Below are 27,733 nucleotides of genomic sequence, written 5' to 3'. Positions count from 1 at the left end.
TTTTGGCATTTTTATCAAATATCAGGTGGCTATAGCTACTTGGACTTACATCTGGGTCCTCTATTCTGTTCCACTGATCTACATGTCTGTTTTTGTGCCAGTACCATGCTGTTTTTGTTACTGTGGCTCTGTAATATAGGTTAAAATCAGGTATAGTGATACCACCAGCCTTATTTTTGTTGCTCAGTACTATTTTAGATATTCGAGGTTTTTTGTGATTCCAAATGAATTTTTGGATTTTTTTTTTTGGAATTTTGATGGGGATTGCATTAAATGTGTAGATTGCTTTTGGTAAGATTGCCATTTTCACAATATTGATTCTTCCAATCCAGGAACAAGGGATGTTTCTCCATTTCCTAGTGTCTTCTGCAATTTATCGCTTGAGTGTTTTAAAGTTCTCATTGTAGAGATTCTTTACTTCCTTGCTTAGGTTTTTCCAAGGTACTTTATTTATTTATTTTTTTGATGCAATTGTGAATGGGAGTGATTCTCTGATTTCATCCTCTGTGTATTTGTTGTTAGCATATATGAAGGCTACTGATTTCTGTATATTTATTTTGTATCCTGCTACATGGCTGTAGGTTTTGATCAGCTCTAACAGTTTGCTAGTACAGTCTTTAGGGTCCTTTATGTATAGAATCATGTCATCTGCAAATAATGATAACTTGATCTCTTCCTTTCCAATTTGTATTCCTTTTATATGTGTCTCTTGTCTTATTGCTATGGCCAAGACTTCCAGAACTATATTAAATAAAAGTGGGGACAGTGGACACCCTTGTCTTGTTTCTGATTTTAGTGGAAAAACTTCTAGTTTTTCCCCATTTAGTAGTATGTTGGCTGTAGGCTTGTCATAAATAGCCTTTATTATATAGAGATATGTTCCTTCTATTCCCAGTCTCTGTAGGACTTTTATCATGAAGGGATGTTGTATTTTGTCAAATGCTTTCTCTCCGTCTAATGAGATGGTCATGTGATTTTTGTCCTTCAATCCATTTATATGATGTATTACATTTACAGATTTTCGTATATTGAACCATCCCTACATCTCTGGGATAAAGCCTACTTGGTCAGGGTGAATGATCTTTCTGATATATTCTTGTATTTTGTTTGCCAATATGTTCATTTGTTTTTGAGGTAGTGTCTCACTCGAGCCCAGACTGGCTTGGAACTCACTCTGTGATTCCAGATTGGCCTCCAATTCACAGCAATCCTCTTACCTCTGCCTCCCTTGTGCTGGTTTCAAAGGTGTGCACCACCATGCCCTGCTCAGATACTTAGTTTTTTTTAAAAAAGTTTTCCAAGGGCCACAATGCTTAAGGAACAGCAGATATTTCTTGGATATAAGTACAAAGACATACACTTGGTTGGTATAAATAGAATTTCTTCTTTACAATGCATGGGAGGCAGTGCCTTTACCAGAGTAAATGGAGGAGGGTAGAGCATCTGCCACCAGCATGTCAAATACTCTGGATCTGACTATTGCAGGCACAAGCATTCTGAGCAGTCAAGAGGTTGGCTCATACCCACTCAAGTAAGGACTGGACTTAGCATCATATGTTTGTCAGCTTCTAGGAAGTTTATGTAGGTCAATCTCCCAGGGCCCTGCTAAACACTAAGGCATAAATATGCACTAATGATGACATCAACAAGAATCTAAGATACATGTGGACAGGGAGTTTTGTTTGTCTTCTTCTCTAATGAGTCTATCACACCTAAGCAATACATGATCATGAAAATATTTAATGCATCTTTTTATGGAACATTTGCATTTAATGCATCATTGATGGATAGACAGATGTAGTTTCTGGGACTGCTGCAAAAACAGAGACTAGATGTTGAGCCTTAAGACAGGGTATCACAAAACTCTTCATCTTGCTCTGATTTTCACAAAGCTATCTGTGGATTACGAATAAGAAGGAGGGGCTGGAGAGATGGCTTAGCAATTAAGGTGCTTGCCTGTGAAGCCAAAGGACTCAGGTTTGATTCCCCAGGACCCATGTAAACCAGATGCACAAAATGGCACATGCGTCTGGAGGTCATTTTCAGTGTCTAGAGGCCCTGGTGTGCCCATTCTCTCCCTCCCTCCCTCCCTCTCCCTCCCTCTCTCTCCCTCCCTCTCTCTCTTTCCCCTTAGCCAGTGAAGAAGGAGTTACTCCATTTTCATAAGAATTCTTCCAGTATGACCTAAAGAACCAACCTACCTAACCAGGTGAACAGAGCACATGGTGAGCCAAAGAGGAAACCAGTTTCACACTCAATGTAGGTGAGAGAGACCGAAGTCATCCCAAAAAGTTGGTTTACAACTGAGCTGCTTTACCTGGGGGAATACATCCCCCAAAGTTGGGTATATAGGCCTACACTGGAAGTGCTAGTTTCACTTTCTAAATGAGGGCAGGCTGCTAAAGAAAAGAATCTCTTGGGCTGGAGAGGTGGCTTAGCGGTTAAGCGCTTGCCTGTGAAGCCTAAGGACCCCGGTTCGAGGCTCGGTTCCCCAGGTCTCACGTTAGCCAGATGCACAAGGGGGCGCACGCGTCTGGAGTTCGTTTGCAGAGGCTGGAAGCCCTGGCGTGCCCATTCTCTCTCTCTCCCTCTATCTGTCTTTCTCTCTGTGTCTGTCGCTCTCAAATAAATAAAATAAAATAAAATAAAATAAAATAAAATAAAATAAAATAAAATAAAATAAAATAAAATAAAATAAAGAATCTCTTGGAGGGAAAGAGCACTAAGACAAAAACACTGATGTGCTAGATTTGATTGATGTGCTTTTAGTGTATTTTGCAATTTCTTTTTGTTTGTTTTGTTTTTTGTTTGTTCAAGATAGGATTTTGCTCTAGCCCAGAGTGACCTGAAATTTACTCTGTAGTCTCTGGGTGGCCTCAAACTCAGTGATCCTCGTACCTCACACTCCTGAGTGCTAGAATTAAAGGCTTGCACCACCACACCCAGACTTACTTTGCCTTCTTATTTTTTGTTGTTGTTTTCTTTTTTCAAGGTAGAGTTTTGCTGTACCCCAATCTGACCTGGAATTCACTCTGTAATCTCAGGGTATCCTCAAACAGCGATCCTACTACCTCAGCCTCCTAAGTGCTGGAATTAATGGTACCTACCACACCTGGCCCTTACTGTGCCATTTATAAATAAACTGTGTGTTGGAATTAACTTTTGTCACTTTTGATATTTCTTAATTTATCGTACCTAATTTGGGCTATTTTCCCCCCTTTTTCTGTTTTGGGAGCAAGATCTTACTCTAGCCCATGTTGAATTGTAACTAATTATAACCCAGGGTGGATCCTTATCTCTCCATGAACAAGAAAAGCCCAAGTCGATCAAAGTCCTTGCTATAAGACCTGAAACTGGGAAACTTACTAGAAGAAAAAGTAGGAGAAACCCTTTAACATACTGGCATATGCAATGACTTTCTGAATATAACCCCAGTTGCTCATAAAACAAAACCACTAATCAATCACTGGGACCTCATGAAATTACAAAGCTTTTGTACAGCAAAGCACACTGTTAATAGAGCAAAGAGGGGGCTGGAGAGATGGATTAGCGGTTAAGCGCTTGCCTGTGAAGCCTAAGGACCCCGGTTTGAGGCTCGTTTCCCCAGGACCCATGTTAGCCAGATGCACAAGGGGGCGCACGCGTCTGGAGTTCGTTTGCAGTGGCTGGAAGCCCTGGTGCGCCCATTCCCTCTCTATCTGTCTCTTTCTCTCCCTCTCTCTCTGTCACTTTCAAATAAATAAATAAATAATGAACAAAAAAAATTTTTAAAAAAATAGAGCAAAGAGGCAATCTACAGAATGGGAGAAAATCTTTGCCAGTTATACATCTGATAGAGGATTAATATCCAAGATATACAAAGAACTCAAAAACCAAGTAACATTGAATCAAAAAAAATTAAAAATGGGCTATGTAGGATGGAGAAATGGCTTAGCAGTTAAGGAGCTTACCTGTGAAGCCAAAGTACCCTGGTTCAATTCCCACATAACCCACATAAGCCAGAGGCACATGGGCACATGCAAATGGAGTGCGTCTACAATAGCTAGAGGCCCTGATATGCCCATTCTCTCTTTATCTTTTCTCTCTGTGTGTCTTTCTGCTTGAAAATAAATAAAGTAAAACAAATTTAAATTAAATAGGGTATGGATCTAAATAGAGAGTTCTCAAAAGAAATACAAATGGACTATAAACATCTAAAAATATGTTCTACATCCTTAGCTATCAGGGAAATGCCAGAATGGCTATCATGAAGAAAACATGACAATAAATACTGGCAAGAATGCAGAAAAAGAACGCTTCTATGCTGGTGGGAATGCAATCTGGTCCAGCCATTGTGGAAATCAGTGTGGAGCCTCCTAAAACAGCTAAAGATTGATCTACCATATGACCCAGCTATAGCACTCCTAGGCATATATCCAAAGGACTCATCTCATTACCTTAGAAGTATGTGCTCAACCATCTTTATTGCTGCTCAATTTATAATAGCTGGGAAATGGAACCAACCTAGATGTCCCTCAACTCATGAGTGGATAATGAAGATGTGGCACATTTATACAATGAAGTTCTACTCAGCGGTAAAGAAAAATGAAGTTATGAAATTTGCAGAAAAATGGATGGATCTGGAAAGGATTATACTAAGTGAGGTAACCCAGGCCCAGAAGGCCAAGCGCCACATGTTCTCCCTCATATGTGGATCCTAGCTACAGATGATTGGGCTTCTGCATGAGAATGAAAATACTTAGTAGCAGAGGCCAGGAAGTTAAAAAGGAGATATAAGGGGAAGAGGAAGGAAGGGAAGAGGGTACTTAATAGGTTGGTATTGTATATATGTAAGTACAATGATTGAGATGGGGAGGGGATATGATGGAGAATGGAATTTCAAAGGCCAAAGTGGGGGGGGGGGAAAGGAGGGTATTACCATGGGATATTTTTTATAATCATGGGAAATGTTAATAAAAATTGTGAAAAGATTAAAAAAAAGACAAAAAAAAAAAAAATTCCAGGGCTATCCTTATGGAATAAGCCTGGAACTTTTTCAAAGTGTCTACCCATCTTCTGACCTGGAACTCACTCTGTAGGCCCAGGCTTGCTTCAAACTTATAGCCAATCCTATAGAGGAAATGGCTACAATCAAATAAATGTTGATAGAGGTTTTTAGCAATATAAAATGCCCAGCAATTCATCCCTGCCACAAATACTTACCGAACCCTCTGGCATGCTAAAAGAAAGCCATAAGCAACTCACATTTTACATCCTTATACTTCCTGGGCCAGTCCTACCAAAATCAGCATGAGATCCTATGCAAACTCACAAAGTGGCCATGAGTGCTCATGCAGAGAGGGCACAGTCAGAACCTGCCCTGGGTTTTACAAATCAGGGTACTTCTCTTACCACAGCATATGATTCAGGATGGAGCACATATGCTTGCAAAATTTATGAGTCTTGGGCTGCAGAGATGGCTCAGCAATTAAGGAGCTTGCTTGCAAAGCCTAACAACCCAGGTTTGATTCCCCAGTACCCACATAAAGTCAGATACACAAGGTGGCACATACATCTGGAGTTTGTTTACAACAGCTAGAGGGCCTGGTGTGCTTACCCCCCTCTTTCTCTCTCTCTCTCTCTGCTTCCAAATAAATAAATAAAACACAAAAGTAAAAATTATGAGTCTTTGGATATTTTCTTAGTTTTGTTGTTGTTTGCTTTTTCAATGTAGTGCCTCTCTCTAGCCCAGGCTAACCTGGAACTCATTCTGCAGTTCCAAGATAGCTGTGAACTCACAGCAATCTTACTACTTCTGCTTGGGAGTCCAAGTGCTGGGATTAAAGACATGTACCCCCAAACCCAGCCCAGAAAGAACTTTCTTTGTTTCCAAGGTGGGTCTCACTCTAGTTCAGGGTGACCTGGAATACATTCTGTAATCTCAGGCTGGACTCACAAGTGATACTTCTACCTTTGAATCCCAAGTGCTGGGATTAAAGGCATGTGCCACCATACCTGGCCGAAAGAATGTTTTAAGCAAAAGATTACCATCAATGCATTCTTTTCAGAGAAAATAAGGATTAGTTTTCAATTCATAATGAAATAAGATGATCCAGAAACTTTGTTTCTATAGATATTTGACCATACTTAGAAACTGACATAAAACAATAGCATTAAGACACTAAACTGGACATGAAACAAGGCCTACTCATTCTTTTTGGTTTTCTTTTGTTTTGTTTGGAAGCAGGATCTCACTTTAGCCCAGGCTAACCTGGAACTCACTTTGTAGCCCAGGTTGGAATTCAAGCTTGCCCTGAATTCACAGAGATCCTCCTAACTCAGCCTCCCAAGTGCTGGGATTAAAGGTGTGTCCCACCATGCCCAACTCTGTTGTTGGCTATTGTTTTTTTTTTAAATATTAGGAGTGGAACCCATGGCATCCAAAGTCCTTTTTATTTTTGTTTTGTTTTCTTTTTTTTTTTTTTTAATTTATCTGACTTAGAGAGAATGGGTATAACAGGATCTCTAGCCACCATGAAACTCCAGACGCATGCATCTGGTTTTATGTGGTTACTATGTAGACAAGCATTTTAACCACTGAGCCATCTCTTCAACCCCTTGTTTTCATTTTAAGACATGACCTCATGCAGCTAGCTGTCCTCAAGATCACTGTGTAGCTAAAGATGACTGTGAACTACGGATCCCTCTACCTGTCTCCTAAGTGTGTGTGCCATATCACCTGGCTCCAGCCCTTATACTCTTATCTCTTCTGGCTTAGTAAATCAGAAGTTTAAGGAAAGGAGAAAAAAATGTTTTTGCTGTGGCTCACTCTACTTTCCAACTAAATTGATTCCTCTTAGATCCTCTATGAGGGAGTCTATAACAGGGAAAATTCCCAAGACCAGTATTATGTATCAGAAGAAATGAGAAGGCCAACAGTGTGCATGAAAACAGTATGAGGCCAGGCAGAATTCCAACAGCAAAAGGAATACAAAAGCAAAATGCATACTTCATCAACTATTTCTAAGAAAACAAAAGCAAGTCAGTAAGAAAATAATCCATGAGGAAAAACATAATTAAAAAAGAAAATATAGCTGGGCGTGGTAGTACACACCTTTAGTCCCAGCATTCAGGAGGCAGAGATAGGAGGAGCATCATGAGTTTGAGGCCACCCTAAGACCACATAGTGAATTCTAGGTCAGCCTGGACTAGAGTGGGACCTTGCCTCAAAATACAAAAACAAGCCAGGCGTGGCGGCACATACCTTTAATCCCAGCACTCAGGAGGCAGAGGTAGGAGGATCACTGTGAGTTCAAGGCTACCCTGAGACTACATAATGAATTCCAGGTCAGCCTGAGCTAGAGTGAGACCCTACCTCGAAAAAAAAAGAAAGAAAGAAAGAAAGAAAGAAAGAAAGAAAGAAAGAAAGAAAGAAAGAAAGAAAGAAAGAAAATACCTTGAAGTAGTATGCAGCCCCTTAAAAATATTGGGAAAATAGTCACAGACAAATTAGGTAAGAAGAGAAATTATAAAGCCAGGTGTGGTGGCACATGGCTTTAGTCCTAGCAGTCAAGAGGCAGAGGCAGGAGGATTGCTATGACTGTGAGGGCAGCCTGAGACTACATAGTGAATTTTAGGTCAGCCTGAGCTAGAATGAGATCCTACCTTGAAAAACCAAAAAGAAAATCCTATTTTTTTTTCTGTACATATTAGCTAGGAGGGGATATATATACATTTTTTTTTCCTGTCTTTGAAATAGGCTGGCCTTGAACTCCTCCTGCCTCCACCTCCTTGGCACTAGGATTATAAATACATACTACCACACTCAGCACACACATTTGTTTTAACCAACACACAAACTGAAAGAACAAAAAGATGTTCACTTAACAGTTTTATCAGTTCGCTACTGATGCTGTAACAAATCAGCACAAATTTGATGGCTTGAGCTGCTGGAGAAAAATGGCCAACAACATTGTTGTTGGGGACCCTGTTATATGAAATCAACCAGCCCAACAAGCTGTACACCCTGTGCAATAGAGGCAACTAGGCAGGTAGGTAACCAATAGCTCTCTGATTGGCTAAGAGACCTGCTCAGTGGAAAGGAACCCAATAGCTAGAACTGGGAACCAAGTCAGAACCCAGAGACCAGGTTGATGGACTCCAACAAGATGGTCCCACTAGTCTTTAGGCAAAAGAGAGGCTACGCCCATCAAAATCTCTCTAAATTAACTATGCTTATTCCCTTTAACCTATGCTGACCTCACTCTGTTGGAGAATCTGTTTTGCTTTTACAGAAGGCAGCAAAACTGAGGACAATCAAAATCTACCAACAAGACAAGAAAAGTTAGTTGACTCCCTATCATGACGTGAGCCACCACTTGCACATCAGTTAGAGCCCAGGTGAAACCACAAAGGAATTGGTGAGATGAGCAAGAGCGCTGCTTCCAAGGTGAGCCTGACAACCTGGGCCAGGGTGATGGCAACAGATGAAGGACACTCAAAACATACCAAGGCAGAAATCCAGAAGCTGTTGAGAGCTGAACACTAAAGTAGACTTAAAACACACCCACCATGGCTCAGGGAATTTTATAGGAGTGGAAAGATTTTCAGAGCTATAGAATGGGAGGGAGTATCCAGAGGCACTGCCCAGCCCACAATGAGTAATTGTTGCTCTCATAAGCCACAGCCCCACGGTGAATACCAGCAATCCCACTGAGGAGACCCTCAGTGTAACAGGGGCAGGGAAGAGAGAAATGGTACCAATACATAATGAGTCCATACACAATAAAGTTTAATTCTTTTTTTGGTTTAACAAGATAGGGTTTCACTCTAGCCCAGACTGACCTGGAATTCACTATGTAGTCTCAGGGTGACCTCGAACCAACAGGCAATCCTCCTACCTCTGCCTCCTGAGTACTGGGATTACAGGCATCAGGCATGCACCACCACATCTGGCTCTTTTTTTTTTTTTGGGGTGTTTTAATTAGTAAGGTCTTGTTCTAGTCCAGGCTGGCTGACCTGGAATTCACTATGTAGTCTCAGGGTGGCCTCAAACTCACAGAACCTACTACCTCTGCCTCCCGAGTGCTGAGATTAAAGGCATGTGCCACCATGCCTAGCCCCATACAAAGTTTCTACCTAATAAAAATAAATAAATAAATAATAATAAACACTGGTCTGTGAGTGTAGCTCAGTGGTAGAATGCTTCTCTAGCATGTGAGAGGTCTGAGTTCCAACCTCACCACTACAATAAAACAAAAAGAGCCAGGCATGGTGGTACACCTTTAATCCCAGCACTCAGGAAGCAGAGGTAGGAGGATTGCCGTGAGCTCGAGGCCACCGAGACTACATAGTGGATTCCAGGTCAGCCTGAGCTAAAGTGAGGCAATACCTCGGAAAACCAAAACAAACAAACAAACAAACAAATGAAATGAAATGAAATGAAAGGAAGGGAGGAGGAAAGAGGAAAGAAAAGTAAATTGATGCTCATATTTCTAGAGACCAGAAATTGGGATGTCATTTGAAGATATTGGCAGAATGTGGTCCTTTGGGAGGCTTCAGGGGAGAATGCTTCTTCTTTTCCAGCCACCAGAGGCTACTTACACTTGAGGATGGCCCCTGCCTTCTCTTCTAAATAGCAGCTCAGCACTTTCTCTCCTGGCTTACATCCAGTGTCCCTCCTATAAGGGCCCTCTTCCAAGGACATCTTTATGGTGGATCCTCATCTTCCACCTCATGTTGAGGCAGGGTTTCTCATTGTTCACCACTCCTTTTACAATCTTCTAGGAAATTCTCTCTCCACCTCCCTTCTCACAGGAGGTGCCCTGGGATTACAGAAACCTGCTACAGCTCCTGGCTTTTATATGGAATCTGGGGTACTCAGAACTCAGGTACTCAAGAGTTGTTCAGCAAGTGTTTTATCCACTGAGCCACTGCTCCAAGCAAGATTCTTGTAATTAGGAAACATATTCAGAGGTTATGGGGATAAGACCATGAACATCATTGACATCAAACATTCTGCCTACCACATTAATTTTCAATGATGTTTACTTTGGGATAATTATGATACAGTTTTGGATTTTTCTTATTTGTATTTTCTTTTTTATTTCTTTTTTACTTGCATATCTGTATGTGGTATACATGAGTGCATGTGTGTGTGGAGTCCAGAGTTGGGTATCTTTTTCAATCACTCTCCACCTTAATTATTGAAACACAGAACCAAAAACTAGTTTAGTCAGCCATTTCAGGCAACAGATTCACCTTGCAGGTGGAACTATAGGCATGTGCTGCCACGGTGCTCATTTACATGGGTGCCAGGATCCCGAATCCAGGTGCCCATGCTTGTGAGGCTTACCACCTGAGCCATCTCCTCAGCCCTGTATTTTCCTTTCTCTAAAGCCAAAATATACTATTTGTGTTTCTTTCTTTCTTTCTTTCTTTTTTTTTTCTTTTGTTCCTGTTTAGCTCAGGTTGATCTCAAATTCCCCAATGAGGTTGATCTTTATCCTCCTGCTTCTGCCTCCAGAATGCTGGGATTACAGGCCTATGACACCACACTCAGTCATTTGTACAACTTTTTTTTACTTACATGTGGTTGTGTATGGACATGCAAGGCAGGGTCTATTGCTATTGCAAAATGTTTTGTGGTTGGTTGTTGCGGTGGTTTGAATGGATGTTGCCCAGTTGACTCAGGAGCTTATAAAAGCTTGTAATTTGTATCTCCAGCCGCCTGGCAGGAGGAGGTGTCACTATGGGTGGATCCTAGGGGTCCAGCCCTAGGATGTGGGGGTAGATTTGGAATTCCTGCCTAAAGATATGCAGAGTGTTGGAGCTGTGTTCCAGCAGTGTGCTTGCATGTGGTGATGGTGGTGGTAGTTCTCTCTGCATAGACCTGTTAAAGTGGGCCAACTTCTTCCATTATGGAACTTTACCTCTATCTATAAGCTTCCACAAATCCCCTCCTCCATAACTGTGCTTGGTTTGGAAGAAAGTTCATCCCAGCAAACTGAGGCTGTCGACTGCAGCTGCAGAACTGAGCCCAGGCTAACAAGCTTTGCAAGCAACCGCCTTAACCACTGAGCTGTCTTCCCAGGCCCTGTAATAAAGGAAGTTGGCTCTTAGGGTAACAAAAATGTTCCCAGGATTAAGGGGATAGTTACACAGCTTACTAAATTTACTAAAAGTTACTGAACTATATAGTTAAATAGGTTGATATTACATGCCATATAAAAACAAAAACAGGTGGCTTGCAGGAAAATGGGTGGATCTAGAAAGGATTATACTAAGGGAGGTAACCAAGCCCAGAAATCCAAGTGTCACATGTTCTCTCTCATATGTGGATCCTAGCTACAGATGACTGGACTTCTGTGTGAGTAGGAAGAAAAGCAAAGGCCAGTAAGCTAGAAAAGAGACATAAAGGGAAGAGAAAGGAACGGAGGGGGTACTTAATAGGATTGTATTATATATATGTAAGTAGAAGAATAGATTAATAGGGGTGAAAAGGACCAAGTGAGGTCAGGTGAAGAGACTGAGTAAAGGAAAGGTGGAGGGAGAGCTAATCAAAATCTAAGAGGATATAAATAAATCATATGGAAACCTACTTTTTTGGACAATGGAACACTCAGGGGCCATAGATTGTGGCTAGAAATTTTTCAGTGCCAGGGATGACATAACTTCCAGTGAACTGTAGGTTAGGGAGGTCTCTGATACCCCCAAAACATTATAGGCCCTTGGTTTCCTACAAGGAATAGATGGTTAAATCCTGTTGCTGAAGACTCCACATACTTGGGCTGCAAGGCCACTGAGAAATCCTGCTGGAACTGAGCTGATAAACTCCTCCATGTAGACCAGCTGACAGAAAGCTGGAAAAAGCCATTCTGCATGCAGTTCAATGGGAGAAAGAGAAATCACCAGTGAAGATACTCAACAGTGGACACTGCAAGCCTTATATTTGGCCAGCCAGGTCAAATGAGCCAACGGATGCAATAGTGGCACATCTGTCATGGTGGAAACCAAATGCCCTCTAATTGGACTTGAGGCCTGCTCCATGGGAGGGAATACATCCCTGACACTGAAAACTTAAAACAGGGGTAGTCATGAGCCCTAGGAGTGTAAAATCTGCTGCCTTCTGGCTAATTGTATGTACTATGCTCATCAAACTGCCCAGTAAGCACTTCTCTTATTATTCATACCCTCATATTAATGCTACTCTTACTTTTGGTAGAGAATCTTCTCTTTTCAGATGGCAGTAACCTTGGGATGACTCAGAAGGCATCATGGTGCTGGAAAGAAGTGACCAGACTGTTCAGTACTACAATATCTCTATCAAACCTTCCAAGGCTCAGGGACTAATGCAGAAGAGGTGGTGGAAAGAATGTAATAGCCAAAGGAAAGGTAGGACTTCTTATAACCTTCTCCCCCCAGACACAAAATGGCCTGTATATCTATGACCTCACAGTGCCTGACACTACCTACACAAGATCGTCATAATAGGAGGCAAAGATCATGACATCAAAATAAGAGAGATTGATTCAGATGGGGAGGGGATATGATGGAGAATGGAGTTTCAAAGGGAGAAGTGGGAGGAAGGAGGGTATTACCATGGGATATTTTTTATAATCATGGAAATTGTTAATTAAAAAATAATAAATAAATAAAAATAAACGAATAAATAAGCAAGCACAAAGAATGTTAATATCTAAGAAAATGTCAACAATTGATTCAACAAAGTAGAATTTTCTAGGCAGTCCTTTCAACTTTTGTATAGACTTAAAACTTTTCAAAGCCTGGCATGGTGGTGCATACACCATGCCTTTAATCCCAGCACTTGGGAGGCAGAGATAGGAAGACTCCCGTGAATTGGAGACCACGCTGAGACTACAGAGTGAATTCCAGGTCAGTCTGGGCTAGAGAGAGACCCTACCTCAAAGACAGACAGACAGACAGACAGACAGACACACACACACACACACACCAAAAAAAAAAAAAAAAAAAGCCTCAAAAGGAAAGTGGAACTGGCTGCTCTGCAAATAAAATCCATCTGTGGGATGAAGTCTTAAGCAGAATTTTAGTTTCCTTGTTATACAAGCTCTGAACTGAGCAATATGAAATTAGCCAGTTAGTGAGGAAAGTAGGTAATACTCACCTCTTCCTTCCTCTCCATACCCCAAGTGAGGGGGAACCACAATCCGTCGCTTCTCACCGATGCAAACACCAAGTAAGCCTTCATCCATCCCAGGAATCACATAGCCTTGCCCAATGTATGTGTCAAAGGTGTGGTTCCGTGAGTAGCTGGAAAAGAAGAAAGATAACATCACAGCAGCTGTTTAAATGAGTCAGGACCACAACATAAAAGGATCAAAGAGCCTTCAGACCCATGTATTAGATAAATCACAGAATCTGAGGACACAGCCAAGTAACATACTCCCCTGGAGTATTGAACGTGTGAGCATCCACCTGCAGAAACTGTCCCAAAATGAGCCTCCAAACCCCCTTTCTGGATATATCAAGTTATAAATGGAAAACAGGTTGAGAGAAACTTTCTGTATACTTGGTCACAAAGTAAAGTGAAGAAAAAAAAATACCTTAGTAGAATGTTAGAAGGACAATATCTTCAATAGATAATGGGTAGGTCACCTATCTATGTGGGATATAAATATTCTTTTTCTTTTTTAATACTATATATGAACTCCAGGACCTTGTGCAAGAGCTCTACTACTAAGACACACTCCAAACCCCAGATATAAACATTCTGAAGCTGGATATTGGTAGTGCATGCCTTTAATCTCAGCATTGGGGAGGCAGAGGTAGTAGGATCACTGTGAGTTCCAGGCTAGCCTGAGACTACATAGTGAATTCCAGGTCAGCCTGAACTAAAGCAAGACCCTACCTTGAAAAATGGGGGAAAAAATTCTGATTACCAAGAAAAATTAAATTCTATGTCTCTGTCACTGGATGAAATATCTCTATTCTCAGTTAGAACCTAGGGTTTCCAAGTTCCCCTGGCAGAAGGTCAAATGCTTGGCTCAGTGGACAAGACCAGACTCTTAAAAAATTGCCTACTGAGTCTGAATATTATGAATCTACTGGAAAGAGCCAATTCTCCTAAAGCCTGATTGTTCTTAAATAAAATAATACTTCATATACAAAGTCAAAAAAATAAAAAACTTGATTTGCATCCAGTACCCATATCCCTGGTGCAGATGAGGCAAAAATCCTGTCCTGGAGCTGAAGAGATTGCTCAGTGGTTAAAGGTGCTTGCTTTCAAAGCCTGATGGCCTGGGTTTGATGCCCCAGTACTCACATTAAGCCAGATGCACAAGGTGGTACATGCCTCTGGAGTTTGCTATGGCAAGAAGCCCTGTTGCATCCACTCCCTCTCTCTCATTCTCTCTTTCCTTGCAAATAAATATTCTTTTTTAAAAAAATTCCATCTTAGAGCTAAGGATCTACAACAGTGGTAGAACACTTGCCTAGCATGTGCCATACTCAATTCAATTTCAATTCACTTCAAGTTCAATTCCAAACACTAAAGAGGGAGTGGAGGGAAACAGAAGGGGAGATAAGGATGAAGAAGAGGTGGGATTGTAAGGCACACCCTTCTCACAACCTCTTGGTGACCTCAAAGCTAAAAGGCCCGAAGAAATGATAGCAAGAGATGATTCTCCTCACCTAGTAAATAGGAAGTCATCCATATAGAGACCCCGAAGAGGCCATGGAGAAGTGCCAATTCCCTTCTAAGAAGAAACAGCCCTCAACAATCAACACCAAGCTTTCTCCCTGGTATTATCCAGGCCAGGAACACAGCAGAGGAAAGGAAGACAATACCTGACTCTCCCTTCCCTGGGTTACTACCTCTCTGTCAGGCATGTAGTGAGCATCAGCAATGAGCAGTCCAGTGCTGGACACCAAGGAAAGAGAGCAGTGCATATATACAGAATGAGTTGCTAATAAAGCAACATCAAGTAACAAATTGCGGGTGTGGGGCCTGCTGCCAGGTAAAATGGTCAGCAAAGGTTCCAATGGGCCGGGGAGATGGCAAACGCCAAAGGCTATAGGAGGCACATTGTAAAATACAAGGGCCATGTAGACAGGCAAGAAACATTCTCAGAAGATGACATTGGAAGAGCAGGGTGGGGCTGAATTATAATGAACTTTGAATACATTTAAAGGCTGGAGAGATGGCTTTAGCATGCCTGCAAACCCTAATGACTGGGCTTGATTTTCCAGTACCCACATGCATCTGGAGTGCTTTGCAGCAGCAAAAGGACCTGGCATACCCATATATTCATTTTCTCTCTCACTCTCTCCTTGCAAATAAATAATGTTTTTAAGTAAAGACCAAGTGGAGAAAACAATAAGTTCCCCAGTGGCAAAGTTGAAAAGTGTAACACTGTGAGTGCTCTCCAAACTAATTTATAACTTTTAAAATGATTTCTATCAAAATCCTAGTGGTGTATATATGGTGATGGGGAGGATAAGAAGGAAAGTTTATTAAAGTACTTCTAGGTCAGGAAATTGTGGTACATGCCAGTAAGACCAACACTTAGGTGTAAGGGAGGTGACAAAATAAGAGGATCCTAAGTTCAAGGCCAGCTTGAGCTACATAGCGAGATCCCCACAAAAGAAAGTAGTTGCAATAGTAATTTAAATAATAAAATAAATTAGCAATATTGGAAAATACCAAAAATTGGAATAAACTGAGGAAACTGGATAACTGCTATCAGAGATGGACAATGACCAAAAATCTCTTGTCTAAGAGCAAAATGAAAGAAGGAAGTTTACAAAGCAGAACAAGAAGGGGATGGGGGAGGGAAAGTCCATCCCAGAAGGATCAGTAGGTCTAGAGACTCCTCACTCCATATGAGAGGGAGTGACTTGAACCATGTTTAAGACAGGGAGCCTCAGCCTTTAGCCTTAGTACTTGGGAGGCTGAGATAAGATTGCCTTGAATCTGAGGTCAGCCTAGCGCTACAGAGTGAGGTGCAGACCAGTCTGGGGTAGAGTGATACCCTGCCTTGAAAAAGGAAAAAGAAAAAGAGGAAGATGAAAAAGCAAAAGTTGCAGCAACACTGGGAGAGCTGCACAGAAATCCTTCTCAGCTCAGTACTCTCTGTACCACTCTATCAGAGGGATAGTAAGATGCCATTTTCTTTCTTTCTTTCTGTTTTTTATTTTGTTTTTCAAGGCAGAGTTTCACTCTAGCCTAAACTAACTTGGAATGCACTATGTAGTCTTAGTGTGGCCTACAACTCATGGTGCTCCTCCTACCTCTACCTTCCAAGTGCTGGGATTAAAGGTGTGTGCCACCATGCCCAGCAAGGTGCCATTTTCAAAAAGACCCCTGCAGTCAGCAGCTTCATGGCTATGGGAAATTCAGAGCCAGGATCATGTGTTATACTTGGTCAGTATCATACCTCTCTACTGCAGGGAGGAAACATAGAATAAGAAACGTACTGGAGAGATGCTTACCAATTAAGGCACTTCTCTACAAAGCCAAAGAAGCCCAGGTTCAATTCCCCAGGACCTACATAAGCCAGATGCACAAAGTGGTACATGCATCTGGAGTTCGTTTGCAGTAGCTGAAGTCCCTGGCACGCCCATTCTCTCTCTCAAATAAACAAATACAAATACAAAAATAACAAAAAAAAAAAAAAAAAAAAAAGGCCAGGCAGGCATGGTGGCACACACCTCTAATCCCAGCACTCAGGAGGATCACTGTGAGTTTGAGGCTACCCTGAGACTACATAGTGAATTCCCAGTCAGCCTGAGCTAGAGTGAAACCCTACCTAAAAAAAAACTAAAAAAAAGAAAAGGTCTTCCTTGGTGGCGCTGCAAGGACTGCCAGCTGGCTGTGCCCCACTGCTGGGTGGTGCCCTCAGTGCAGCAACTATTGAATCAGGGCTGCCTCCTGGGGGAAGCAGTGACGAGGCACCTCGGGTCCTTTGAATACCTTTTCAAGTTTATTCTACATTAAGAGGAATTTCCCTGAGCTATGTTAGTCAGACATAATAGTGGGAACTTCTCTATGGAATTCTCAAATGTGGCAAAGATGGTGTAAGTTTTCACACATAAGGACTTTATCTCCCAACATTGAGGATATTATCAGAGGTAGCACATGCCTGTAATCCCAGCACACGGACTCAGAGGGCAAAGGCTGGAGGATCGTGAGTTGAAGGAAAGCCTGGGCTATAAGAGCCTGTGTCAAACAAACAAACTATCAAAAATAAATAAATAAGCCAGCTGTGGTGGTGCACACCTTTAATCCCAGCACTCAGGAGGCAGATGCAGGAGGATTGCTGTGAGTTTGAGGCCACCCTGAGAATACAGAGTTAATTTGAGGTCAGCCAGAGATAGAAAAACCAAAAACTAGATAAATAAATAAATAGGAATGGAGGGATGGCTTAGTGGTTAAGGTACTTGCCTACAAAGCTGAAGGATCCAGGTTTGATTCCCCAGGACCCAGGTAAGCAAGTGGCACAAGGTGGTGCATGCTTCTGGAGTACGTTTGTAGTGGCTGAAAGCACTGGTGCACCCATTCTCTTTCTCTATCTGTCTCTCTCTCTCTCTTAAATAAATAAAATAAATAAATAAATTTAAAAATAAATAAATAGGACTTTCGTTAAGATGGTAGCATAGGAAACCATGCCAAACCAGCCTAAGGGAGAAAAAGCCATTAAAAAAAGCCCAGCGAAATATACTTTTCTACTAAAAAGTGAGCTGTATAAGAAATTATAAACAGCAGCAGAGAAATAGGAAAGATCCAGAGCACTGAGAGCCACAGAAGCAGGCAGAAACAGCTCCAGCAGCAGCAGAACCAGGTCCACAGGCCACAGCCCTAAGGCTCAGCCTGAGCTGGAGGAAAAACCAGGTGAGGAGACTTTGCAATGACATTCTTCATGGAAATAGAAAAAACAATCCAAAACTTCATTTGGAAGCACAAAACGATCAAATATCTAAAACACTTTTGAGCAACAAAAATAGGGCTGGTGATATCACTATACCTAATTTTAACCTATACTTCAGAGCCACAGTAACAAAAACACCAAGGTACTGATACAAAAACAGACATGTAGATCAATGGAACAGAATAGAGGACCCAGATATAAGTCCAGGTAGCTATAGTCACTTGATATTCAATAAAAATGACAAAAATATTCATTGGAGAAATGATAGCCTCTTCAACAAATGGTGCTGGGAAAACTGGATATGTATCTGTAGAAAGATGAAAATAGATCCTTATTCCATGCATAAGAATTAAATCCAAAAAGCCGGGCATGGTGGCACACGCCTTTAATCCCAGCACTCAGGAGGCAGAGGTAGGAGGATCACCAAGAGTTCAAGGCCACCCTGAGACTACAGAGTGAATTCCAGCTCAGCCTGGGCTAGAGTGAAACCCTAACTCGAAAAAAACAAACAAACAAACAAAGAATTAAGTCCAAATGAATCAAAGACCTTAATATCAGACCTGAAACTCTGAAATTGCTAGGGGAAAAAGTAGGAGAAACCCTTCAACATATTGGTCTTTGCAAAGACTTTCAGGATATAACCCCAAATGCTCAGACAATAAAACCACAGATTAACCGCTGGGACCTCATGAAATTACAAAGTGTTTGTGCAGCAAAAGACACTGTGAATGGAGCAAAGAGGCAACCTACAGAATGGGAGAAAATCTTTGCCAGCTATACATCTGATAGAGGATTAATATCTAGGATATATAAAGAATGTAAAAAATTAATAAGAAATCAAACCCAATTAAAAAAAAAATGGGCTATGAAAGCCAGGCATGGTGGCGCACGCCTTTAATCCCAGCACTTGGGAGGCAGAGGTAGGTGGACAGCCATGAGTTTGAGGCCACCCTGAGATCACATAGTGAATTTCAGGTCAGCCTGGGCTACAGTGAGACCCTACATCAAAAAACCAGGGAAAAAGAAAATTGGGCTATGGAACTAAATAAGAGAGTTCTCAAAAGAAGAAATACAGGGCCGACCCGCGGAGGGCTGGCACCGCCACTGCTCCTGGCGCTCGTGCTCGCGTCCGCGGCCATCGAGTCACTGGATAATGCCACACATGACACAAAGAATTCTCCTCTTATCGTACACATTTCAAATTCTGAAAACGAAACCAAACCTGGTTCCCACATCAATACCACTGTCCCTCCCTCGACCAGCACTGAGAAGAGTGGAGGAGCGTCTGAAGCCCCCACGCCCCTGCCCACCGCTTCTGTGTCCCTCGAGGAGGCCGACAGCAATGACCATCCCAGCATGGAAGATGAGGATCTTCTTTCCCTCAATAGTTCTCCTTCCACAGCCAAAGACACTCTGGACAATGGAGACTGCGGAGAACCAGACTACGACTGGACCAGCAACCCCAGGGATGAGGAGCCCGAGGAGGCTCTGGAAGAAAGCAGGGCTTATGTGGGAATCGAACAGTCAGTGAAATCTTTTAAGGCGCCATCCTCAAATATGGAAGAGGAAGATAGCTATTTCTTTTTTCATCTTATTATTTTTGCTTTTTGTATAGCTGTCGTTTATGTTGTATATCACAACAAAAGGAAGATTTTCCTCCTTGTCCAAAGCAGGAGATGGCGGGATGGCCTTTGTTCCAAAGCAGTGGAATACCACCGTCTGGACCAGAATGTCCATGAGGCTATGCCCTCCCTCAAGATTACCAATGACTATATTTTCTAAAGCACTGTGATTGGAGTTTGCTTTTTATGTAATTTTATTTGCTTGACTTTTTATATTGTGCAGATGTTTGCCATAGGCAATTGGTACTTTAAAATGAGAGGTGGATCTCTCTTTTGCCTTGGTGCTTTGGGGGTCAATGTCACAAACAAGGAGCATAGGAACTTTTTGTCTACTTTAGAGCTGAGTTTAATCAGGTGTCTGAAATGTGATTTAAGCATTACCTTGTATCTGTGCTGTTTTTATTGTCTGTCTGCTGTCCTTCTGGAAGGCGTGCCCCTTTGGCAAGATCCCGAATCTGTGGCTGTTCCCAGTGCTGTGACTACCAGTGCTGAGACATTCTGCCATACAAGTGCTGTTGTCTTGCTTTGCCGTTTTTTAAATTAAAAAAATTTTTTTTTGAGATGGAGTCTTACCATGTAGCCCAGAGTAGCCTCAAAAACTTTTTTTCCCTAAATCGATACCTATTTCTAGAAGCTTTGAATCAAGCAAGGAGAAATAAAAACTACCAATTCTAGGAATGTTAATTTGAATATTTTTTGCCTTTATCCTTCCCGTGTTTGTTCTGTGTGTCGTCATGTCACCAAGCATCCAGTGCACACGCGCACGTGTGGCCTCTGCAAACAGCAGTAGCCCTCAGCGCGTGCCCTCCGGCCCCAGCCTTCCGCGTCCCGGTGTGATGGGCGGCTTACCACGCACAGTCCTAACGTTGCTTTTTAGAGTCCTTGACCTTAATGCACAAGGATATTATATGATATAATGCTTTGTATGAAAGTAATTTTTTTTTCTCTCAAAACTGCTCTGGATGTTTTTGGGCAGCTTTAGGTAATGCAGCTGCTGCTTAATCTGACTACAATTTTCTGTGAGACATAGACATGTCTTGAGGTTCTGGCAAGAGACTGCAGTTTGCAAGGAGCATAGATGAATAAATGTTACTTCGGTTTGAATGACTGAACTAAACTTAGAGGTGGGAACTGCTGAGCTGCATGGAGTGCGCAGCAGGTACTGCTCACCAAGTCCAGCGTGTCAAGCACTGGGCGGGGTGCAGACTTTGTACTGTGGTTTCTCACTTACTCAGACCAAGTGTGAACATGGTGGAGAGGCCATTATCACTTAACACTGTATCCAGGTCTTTCAGATTAAAGGGACAATTGCAAGGAGCTCTGTAGACATGAAAGACAAGCGTGTCGAACGCTCTGCCTTCTGCCTTGCTTTCTCCCCACCGCCCAGCAACCGGAAGTTACGTACTGCGTTTCATTTTAGCCTGTCTTTTTGTTATAAAGAACTGATCAGGATGTAAATATTCAATTTGAACCGTGGTTAACTTACAGGTGTCGCTACAGCTTTCTAGAAAACATGCTTCACTATGTGTTCAACAAGGCCCAGATGAGCCAGTGGCCGCGTGCTCGGGGTAGATGGAACAGCCTGTCCTTCCTCTCCGGACAGCGGACAGCGCTGCCCGTAGGCGGGGCGGCCTCATGGAAGTAGCCAAGAACTGTCTTGTTGCAGTCACTTCTTTCACATTTGAAATGGTTTTATTTAATATTTTGAGTAAGATTTTAAATAAATGGTAAAGACATGAACCTAAAAAAAAAAAAAATACAGATGGCATATAAACAACTAAACAAATGTTCTATATCCCTAGTCATCAGGGAAATGCAAATTAAAACTACATTGAGATTCCGTCTCAATCCTGTCATTGGCTACCATCATGAAAACAAGTGACCATAAATGCTGGCAAGGATGCAGAAAAAGAGAAATCCTTCTATACTGTTGGTGGGAATGCAATCTGGTGCAGCCATTGTGTAAATCAGTGTGGAGGTTCCTGAGACAGCTAAAAATAAATCTACCATATGAGCCAGCTACACCACTCCTAGGCATATATCCTAAGGACTCATCTCACTACCTTAGAGATACTTGCTCAACCATGTTTATTGCTGCTTTATCCAAAATATCTAGGAAATGGAACCAGCCTAGATGCCCCTCAACTGATGAGTGGATAATGAAGATATGGCACAATGGAGTTCTACACAGCAATAAAGAAAAATGAAGCCGGGCGTGGTGGTGCACGCCTTTAATCCCAGCACTCGGGAGGCAGAGATAGGAGGATTGCCTTGAGTTTAAGGCCACCCTGAGACTCCGTAGTGAATTCCAGGTCAGCCTCGGCTACAGTGAGACCTACCTCGAAACAAAAAACAAAAAAAACAAAAAAAGAAAAATGAAGTTATGAAATTTGCAGGAAAACGGATGGATCTGGAAAGGATTATATAAGTGAGGTAACCCAGGCCCAGAAATCCAAGCGTCACATGTTCTCTTTCATATATGGATCCTAGCTACAAATAATTGAACTTCTGTGTAAGTAGGAAGAAAGCTCAGTAGCAGAGGCCAGTAATCTAGAAAGGAGATATAAAGGGAATAGAAAGGGAGGGAAGGGGGACTTAATAGGATGGTATTGTATATATGTAAGTAGAAGAACAGATTAATGAGAGTGTAAAGGCCTAAGTGAGGTCAGGGGAAAAGACTGAGTAAAGGAAAGGTGGAGGGAAGGCTAATCAGAATCTAAGTGGATATAAATAAGTCATATGGATACCTACTTTTTGACAATGGAACACACAGGAGCCATAGATGTTACTAGAAAATTTTCAGTGCCAGGGATGGGATACCTTCCAGTGAGTTGCTGGCCAGGAAGGTCTCTGATACCCCCAAAACATTACAGACCATTGCCAAATCCCTTGGCTTCCCACCAGGAATAGATGGCAAGACCATATTGCTGAAGACTCCACATGCTTGGGCTGCAAGGTCAGTGAGAAATCCTGCTGGAGCTAAGCTGAAAACTTCCTCCATGTATACTAGCTGACAGAAAGCTGGAAAAAGCCACATTGCATGCAGTTCAATGGGAAAGAGAGAAAAATCACCAGTGAAGATACTCACCAGTGGGCACAATAGTGGCACGTCTGTTATGGGGGAAACCAACTGCTCTCTAATTTGACTAGAGGCCCACTCCATGGGAGGGAATACATCCCTGATACTGAAAGCCTACAACAGGGGTGTAATGTCTGCTACTGTCTGGCTAAATGTATATACGATGCTCACCAAACTGCCCAGTAAGCATTTCTCTTAATGTTCATACCCATGTATTAATGCTACTCTCACTTTTGGTTAGAGAAACTTCCCTTTTCAGATGGTGGTGACCTTGGGATGCCTCAGAAGCCACCATGGTGCTGAGAAGTGACAGAAGATGTTCAGCACTGAAATATCTCTATCATACTTTCCAAGGCTCAGGGTCCACTGTGGAAGAGGTAGCAAAAAGAATGTAAGGGCCAGGGCTGGAGAGATGGCTTAGTGGTTAAGCGCTTGCCTGTGAAGCCTAAGGACCCCGGTTCGAGGCTCGGTTCCCCAGGTCCCACGTTAGCCAGATGCACAAGGGGGCGCACGTGTCTGGAGTTCGTTTGCAGTGGCTGGAAGCCCTGGTGCGCCCATTCTCTCTCTCTCCCTCTATCTGTCTTTCTCTCTGTGTCTGTCGCTCTCAAATAAATAAATAATAAAAAAAAGAATGTAAGGGCCAAAGGAAGGGTAGGACTCCTTACAATGTGCTTCTCCAGACAAAAAATGGCCTGGATATCCATGCCCTCACAGTGCCTGACACTACCTACTCAAGACCATCATAATAGGAGGAAAAGATTATGACATCAAATTAAAAGAGAGACTGATTGAGATGAGGAGTGGATATGATGGTGAGTAGAGTTTCAAAGGGGAAAGTGGCAGGAGGGAGGGAATTACCATCAAATATTGTTTATAATCATGGAAATTGTGAATAAAATAAATAAATAAATAAAAATTTATAGTAGGTAACATTCTCTAAAGACCCCTATTATCAATATTTTATCACACATACACACACACACACACACACACACACACACGTGCTTTCCATAAAGTGATTCATTTTATTCCCAAATTATAACCCTGTGCTTTAATGAAATTTTATTTTCCTTGTGTTTTGAAAAAGTGCCAAATTTAATACATGAATATTTAAAACAAAAAAGGAAAAATTACAGTGTCCAGAAAAGTGGAAACATGGGTGCAGCTATACATACACATATATATATGTATATGTATGTGTGTATGTGTATATGTGTGTGTGTGTGTGTGTGTGTATTTATATGTGTGTGTGTGTGTGTGTGTGTGTGTGTGTGTATAAAATTTGGCTGAGGAGATGGCTCAACAGTTAAAGGTCCTTGCTTGTAATGCCTGCTAGTCTGAGTTCAATTCCCTAGTACCCACTAAAAGTCAGACACACAAAGTGGCACATGCACTTGAAGTTTATTTGTAGTGGCAGGAGGCTCTAGTGCACCCATATACTCTCAAATTAATATATAAAACTTTTGGCTCGGTGTGGTGGCACACACCTTTAATCCCAGCATTTGGGAGGTAGAGGTAGAAGGATAGTTGTGAGGTCAAGGCCACCCTGAGACTATATAGTGAATTCCAGGTGAGCCTGAGCTAGAGTGAGACCCTCACTTGAAAAAAAGAAAGTTTTTAATGTTGTGCATGCCTTTCATACCAGCACTCAGGAGGCAGAGGTAGGAGGATAGCTGTGAGTTCAAGGCCACCATGAGACAACATAGTGAATTCCAGGTCAGTGTGGGCTAGAGCAAGACCCAACCTCAAAAAACAAAAACAAACCAAAAAAAAGCTTTGGTTGTTTTTTTCAAGGTAGGGTTTAACTCTAACCCAGGTCAACCTGGCACTCACCTGAGTTCAATTCACCAGTGCCAATGTAAAGACAGGTGCACAAGGTAGCAAATGTATCTAGAGTTGGTTTGCAGTGGCTAGAAGCCCTGGCATTGTCCATTCTCTCTGTCTCTCTTTTCTCTATCTTTCTCTACTTGCAAATAAATAAATACTTTAAAAGAGAGAGACAGAGGTCTGGAAGGGTGACTTAGCGGTTAAGGCATTTGCCTGCAAAGCCAAAGGACCCAGGTTCAAAATTCCCCAGGATCCACGTTAGCCAGATGCACAAAGGGGAGCACACGTCTGGAGTTCGTCTGCAGTAGCTGAAGGCCCTGGCATACCCATTCTCTTTCTCTCTTTCTCTCTCTCCCTCAATTCCTCTTTCTCTGCCAAATAAATAAATACAAAAAAGAGAGAAAATATAATTTAAAAATAAAAATTAAATAAAAAAAAAAAGGGCTGGAGAAATGGTTTATCAGTTAAGGTGCTTGCCTGCAAAGCCTAAGGACCCATGCTCAACTCTCCAGAGCCCACGTAAGCCAGACACACAAAGGTGAGGCAAGTGCAAGGTCACATGTGCCTACTAGGTGGCACAAGCATCTGGAGTTCAACTTTAGTGGCTCAGGCACTGTTGTGTCAATTCTCTCTCTCTCTAAGTTAAAATATTAAATTAAATTAAAAAGTTTGGACAAATTACCCTGTTGGGGTGGATAATGCTGTGTCCAGAAGCTAGGGGTTGGATACCTCCTAGTGAGTTCTTAGTCAGAAATGCCCTTAAGTCTCCCAAAACAATATAGGCTATTGCCAATGTTCTTGGTTGCCCATCAGAACTAGAGAGTAAGACCCCATTTCTGAAGACACCACATGCTTCAGTTGCAAGACACTGAGAAATCAATTTACAACTAAGCTGGAAGCTTCCTCCTTGCTGAGTAGCTGTCACAGCACTAGAAAGTGCTATTCAGGGTATAGGGGAGAGAAGTCTTCAACAACATTAACTACTAGGGGACCCTGTGAGCCACACAACTCACAAACCAGATAAAAAGCCCAATGGTATAATAGTGGGATGTCTGTTATAAGAGAAACCAACTGTTCTCTGATTAGATTTGCGGTCTGCTGCAAGGAAGGCAATTCATGCCTGGTACTGAAAAACCAGTCAAAAGCCTATGGGCTGGAGGAAAAGCTTAGCAGTTAAGGTGTTTGCCTGCAAAGCCAAAGGACCCAGGTTTGATTCCCGAGAACCCACATTAGCCAGGTAAACAAGGGGGTACACGCGTCTGGAGTTCATCTGCAGTGGCTGGAGGCCCTGGCATGCCCATTCTCTCTTTCTTCTCTCTCCCTCTTTCTCTGTCAAGTAAGTAAATAAATGAAAATACAATATATTTTTTTAAAAAGAAGCCTACAACTAGAAAGGTCATCTGCCCTAGTGGAAAAGCTATTACTGTTGCTTGGCTAAATGGATATGTTATAAACATCAAATTGACCTCTAAATATTTATGTTTATGCTGCTCTAGCCTTTGATCAGAGAAACTTCTTTTAGCAGATGGCAGTGACTACTGAGAAGACCCAAAACTTATCAAAGTGCTGAGAGTGACTGTTGAGTGCTCAGCACTAAATAATACATCTCTATCACATCCCCTGCCCTAAGGCTCAGGGAACATTGCAGAAAAGGTAGCAGAAAGAATGAAAGAGAAGCTAGCAGTAGTGGAGCATGACTTAAATTCCAGCATACAGAAGGAAGAGGTCTCAGGCTAGCCTGAGACTACATAGAGAATTCCAGGTCAGCCTGGGCTAGAGCAAGACCCTACCTGGAAAAACAAAACAAAACAACAACAAAAAGTCTGTAAGAGAGGCTTCCAGTCAAGATTGACATACCAAAGCAGCCTAGGGGAAAGGAGGCAGACTAACTCCCAATACACTCTTCTATAGAAAAGTGAAGGTGTGTAAGGAACTTTTAACCCACCACACCTGGCTGCCCTGAATTCTTTTTTTTTCTTTTTCATTTTTTTCTTAATTTTCATTAACATCTTCCATGATTATAAAAAATATCCCATGGTAATACCCTCCCTCCCCCCACTTTCCCCTTTGAAATTCTATTCTCCATCATATCCCCTCCCCATCTCAATCAGTCTCTCTTTTATTTTAATGTCATGATCTTTTCCTCCTCTTATGATGGTCTTATGTAGGTAGTGTCAGGCACTATGAGGTCATAGATATCCAAGCCATTTATGTCTGGAGGGAGCACATTGTAAGGAGTCTTACCCTTCCTTTGGCTCTTACATTCTTTCTGCCACCTCTTCCACATTAGACCCTGAGCCTTGGAAAGTGTGATCGAGATGTTACTCAGTACTCCAGTCACTTCTTTCCAGCACTATGAAAGCTTCTGAGTCATCCCAAGGTCACTGCCATCTGAAAAGAGAAGATTCTCTACCCAAAGTGAGAGTAGCACTAATATAATGGTATGTATATTAAGATAAGTGCTTACTGGAAGTTTGATAAGCATAGTATATATATTTATCCAGAAGTAACCCTAGGAGTTGATTTTGCCTGCTATTCAAGTATTGTACTAGACTTGGTGAAGGAAATTACTGGCAAATTCTAAAATTCAACTGAGCAATATAGGCATTCAATCAAAACAAGCACAAAGTATTTACAAGCATGGGGATTAAACTAAACAGATAATCTGGTAAAGCCAAAGTCCGTAAGGGTGTGTGTTCCCCTTACCCTTAATCCTGTCAATCCTGTCAGGTCTGAAAGGGGTGCTAATTCATCTTGGGGCCAGCCAGTCCCTACCCCCAACAGTGACTTAGTAAAAAGACAAAGGCCATAAAAAATCAGGAAACATCAAAGGCAACAATATTCAACAACAAAATACAGTTTATTTGTGAAGGGTGAAGCCAACCAAGAATATATCATTCAAATATAATACATAACCTTTCCTGAAATGGAAAGAGAGATTCACAGTTCTAGTACAGGCTTATGTATCTGGTTTTGTATTAAGTACTCCCTGTTAACTTTTGGGATGGCTTCCAATCTCACCAATGGTGAGTGCACCTCCTTGATCTCTCTCAGTGCCAGGGGTGAATGAGTTTTCCAGATATTTATGGCCCCAATGGTTCTGGCATAGGAGACTGACGACACAGGAAGCCTGGAGTCGTACTGGAGCTGCTCATCTCATCTCATTTGTATTCTCCTTCAGCAGGTACTCAGCTGGCCTATGGTGACTCCTTTGGATTTCTTAACTTTGTGAGGAGGCTGATATGAGTGGAAAATCCCCTCACTTTGTTTCTGTTCCTGCTGCTCTGTGCCACCGGCTGGGAGGGCTTGCGGATTGGGGT

General features: G+C 42.0%; 2 protein-coding genes across 3 annotated transcripts in view; one reads left to right on the top strand and one right to left on the bottom strand.

Moving 5' to 3' along the window:
* The window catches only part of Fkbp9 (FKBP prolyl isomerase 9), a 165,495-nt gene that overhangs the window by 25,386 nt on the left and 112,376 nt on the right, over positions 1 to 27,733 (bottom strand). For both annotated transcript variants that reach the window (XM_045136212.1, XM_045136213.1), the window contains exon 6: positions 13,124 to 13,269. In XM_045136212.1, the coding sequence (XP_044992147.1) occupies positions 13,124 to 13,269 (146 nt within the window). The remainder of the gene's footprint in view (positions 1 to 13,123; positions 13,270 to 27,733) is intronic.
* LOC105943672 (keratinocyte-associated transmembrane protein 2-like) lies at positions 17,030 to 19,909 on the top strand. The gene is made up of 2 exons (XM_012947521.2): positions 17,030 to 17,034; positions 18,953 to 19,909. Exons 1-2 carry the CDS (start codon positions 17,030 to 17,032, stop codon positions 19,665 to 19,667), a joined length of 720 nt encoding a protein of 239 aa, XP_012802975.1. The 3' UTR covers positions 19,668 to 19,909.

The sequence above is a fragment of the Jaculus jaculus genome, chromosome 16 (genome assembly GCF_020740685.1).
Source record: "Jaculus jaculus isolate mJacJac1 chromosome 16, mJacJac1.mat.Y.cur, whole genome shotgun sequence".
Lineage (NCBI taxonomy): Eukaryota > Metazoa > Chordata > Mammalia > Rodentia > Dipodidae > Jaculus > Jaculus jaculus.
This window is presented reverse-complemented; position numbering and strand designations above follow the sequence as displayed.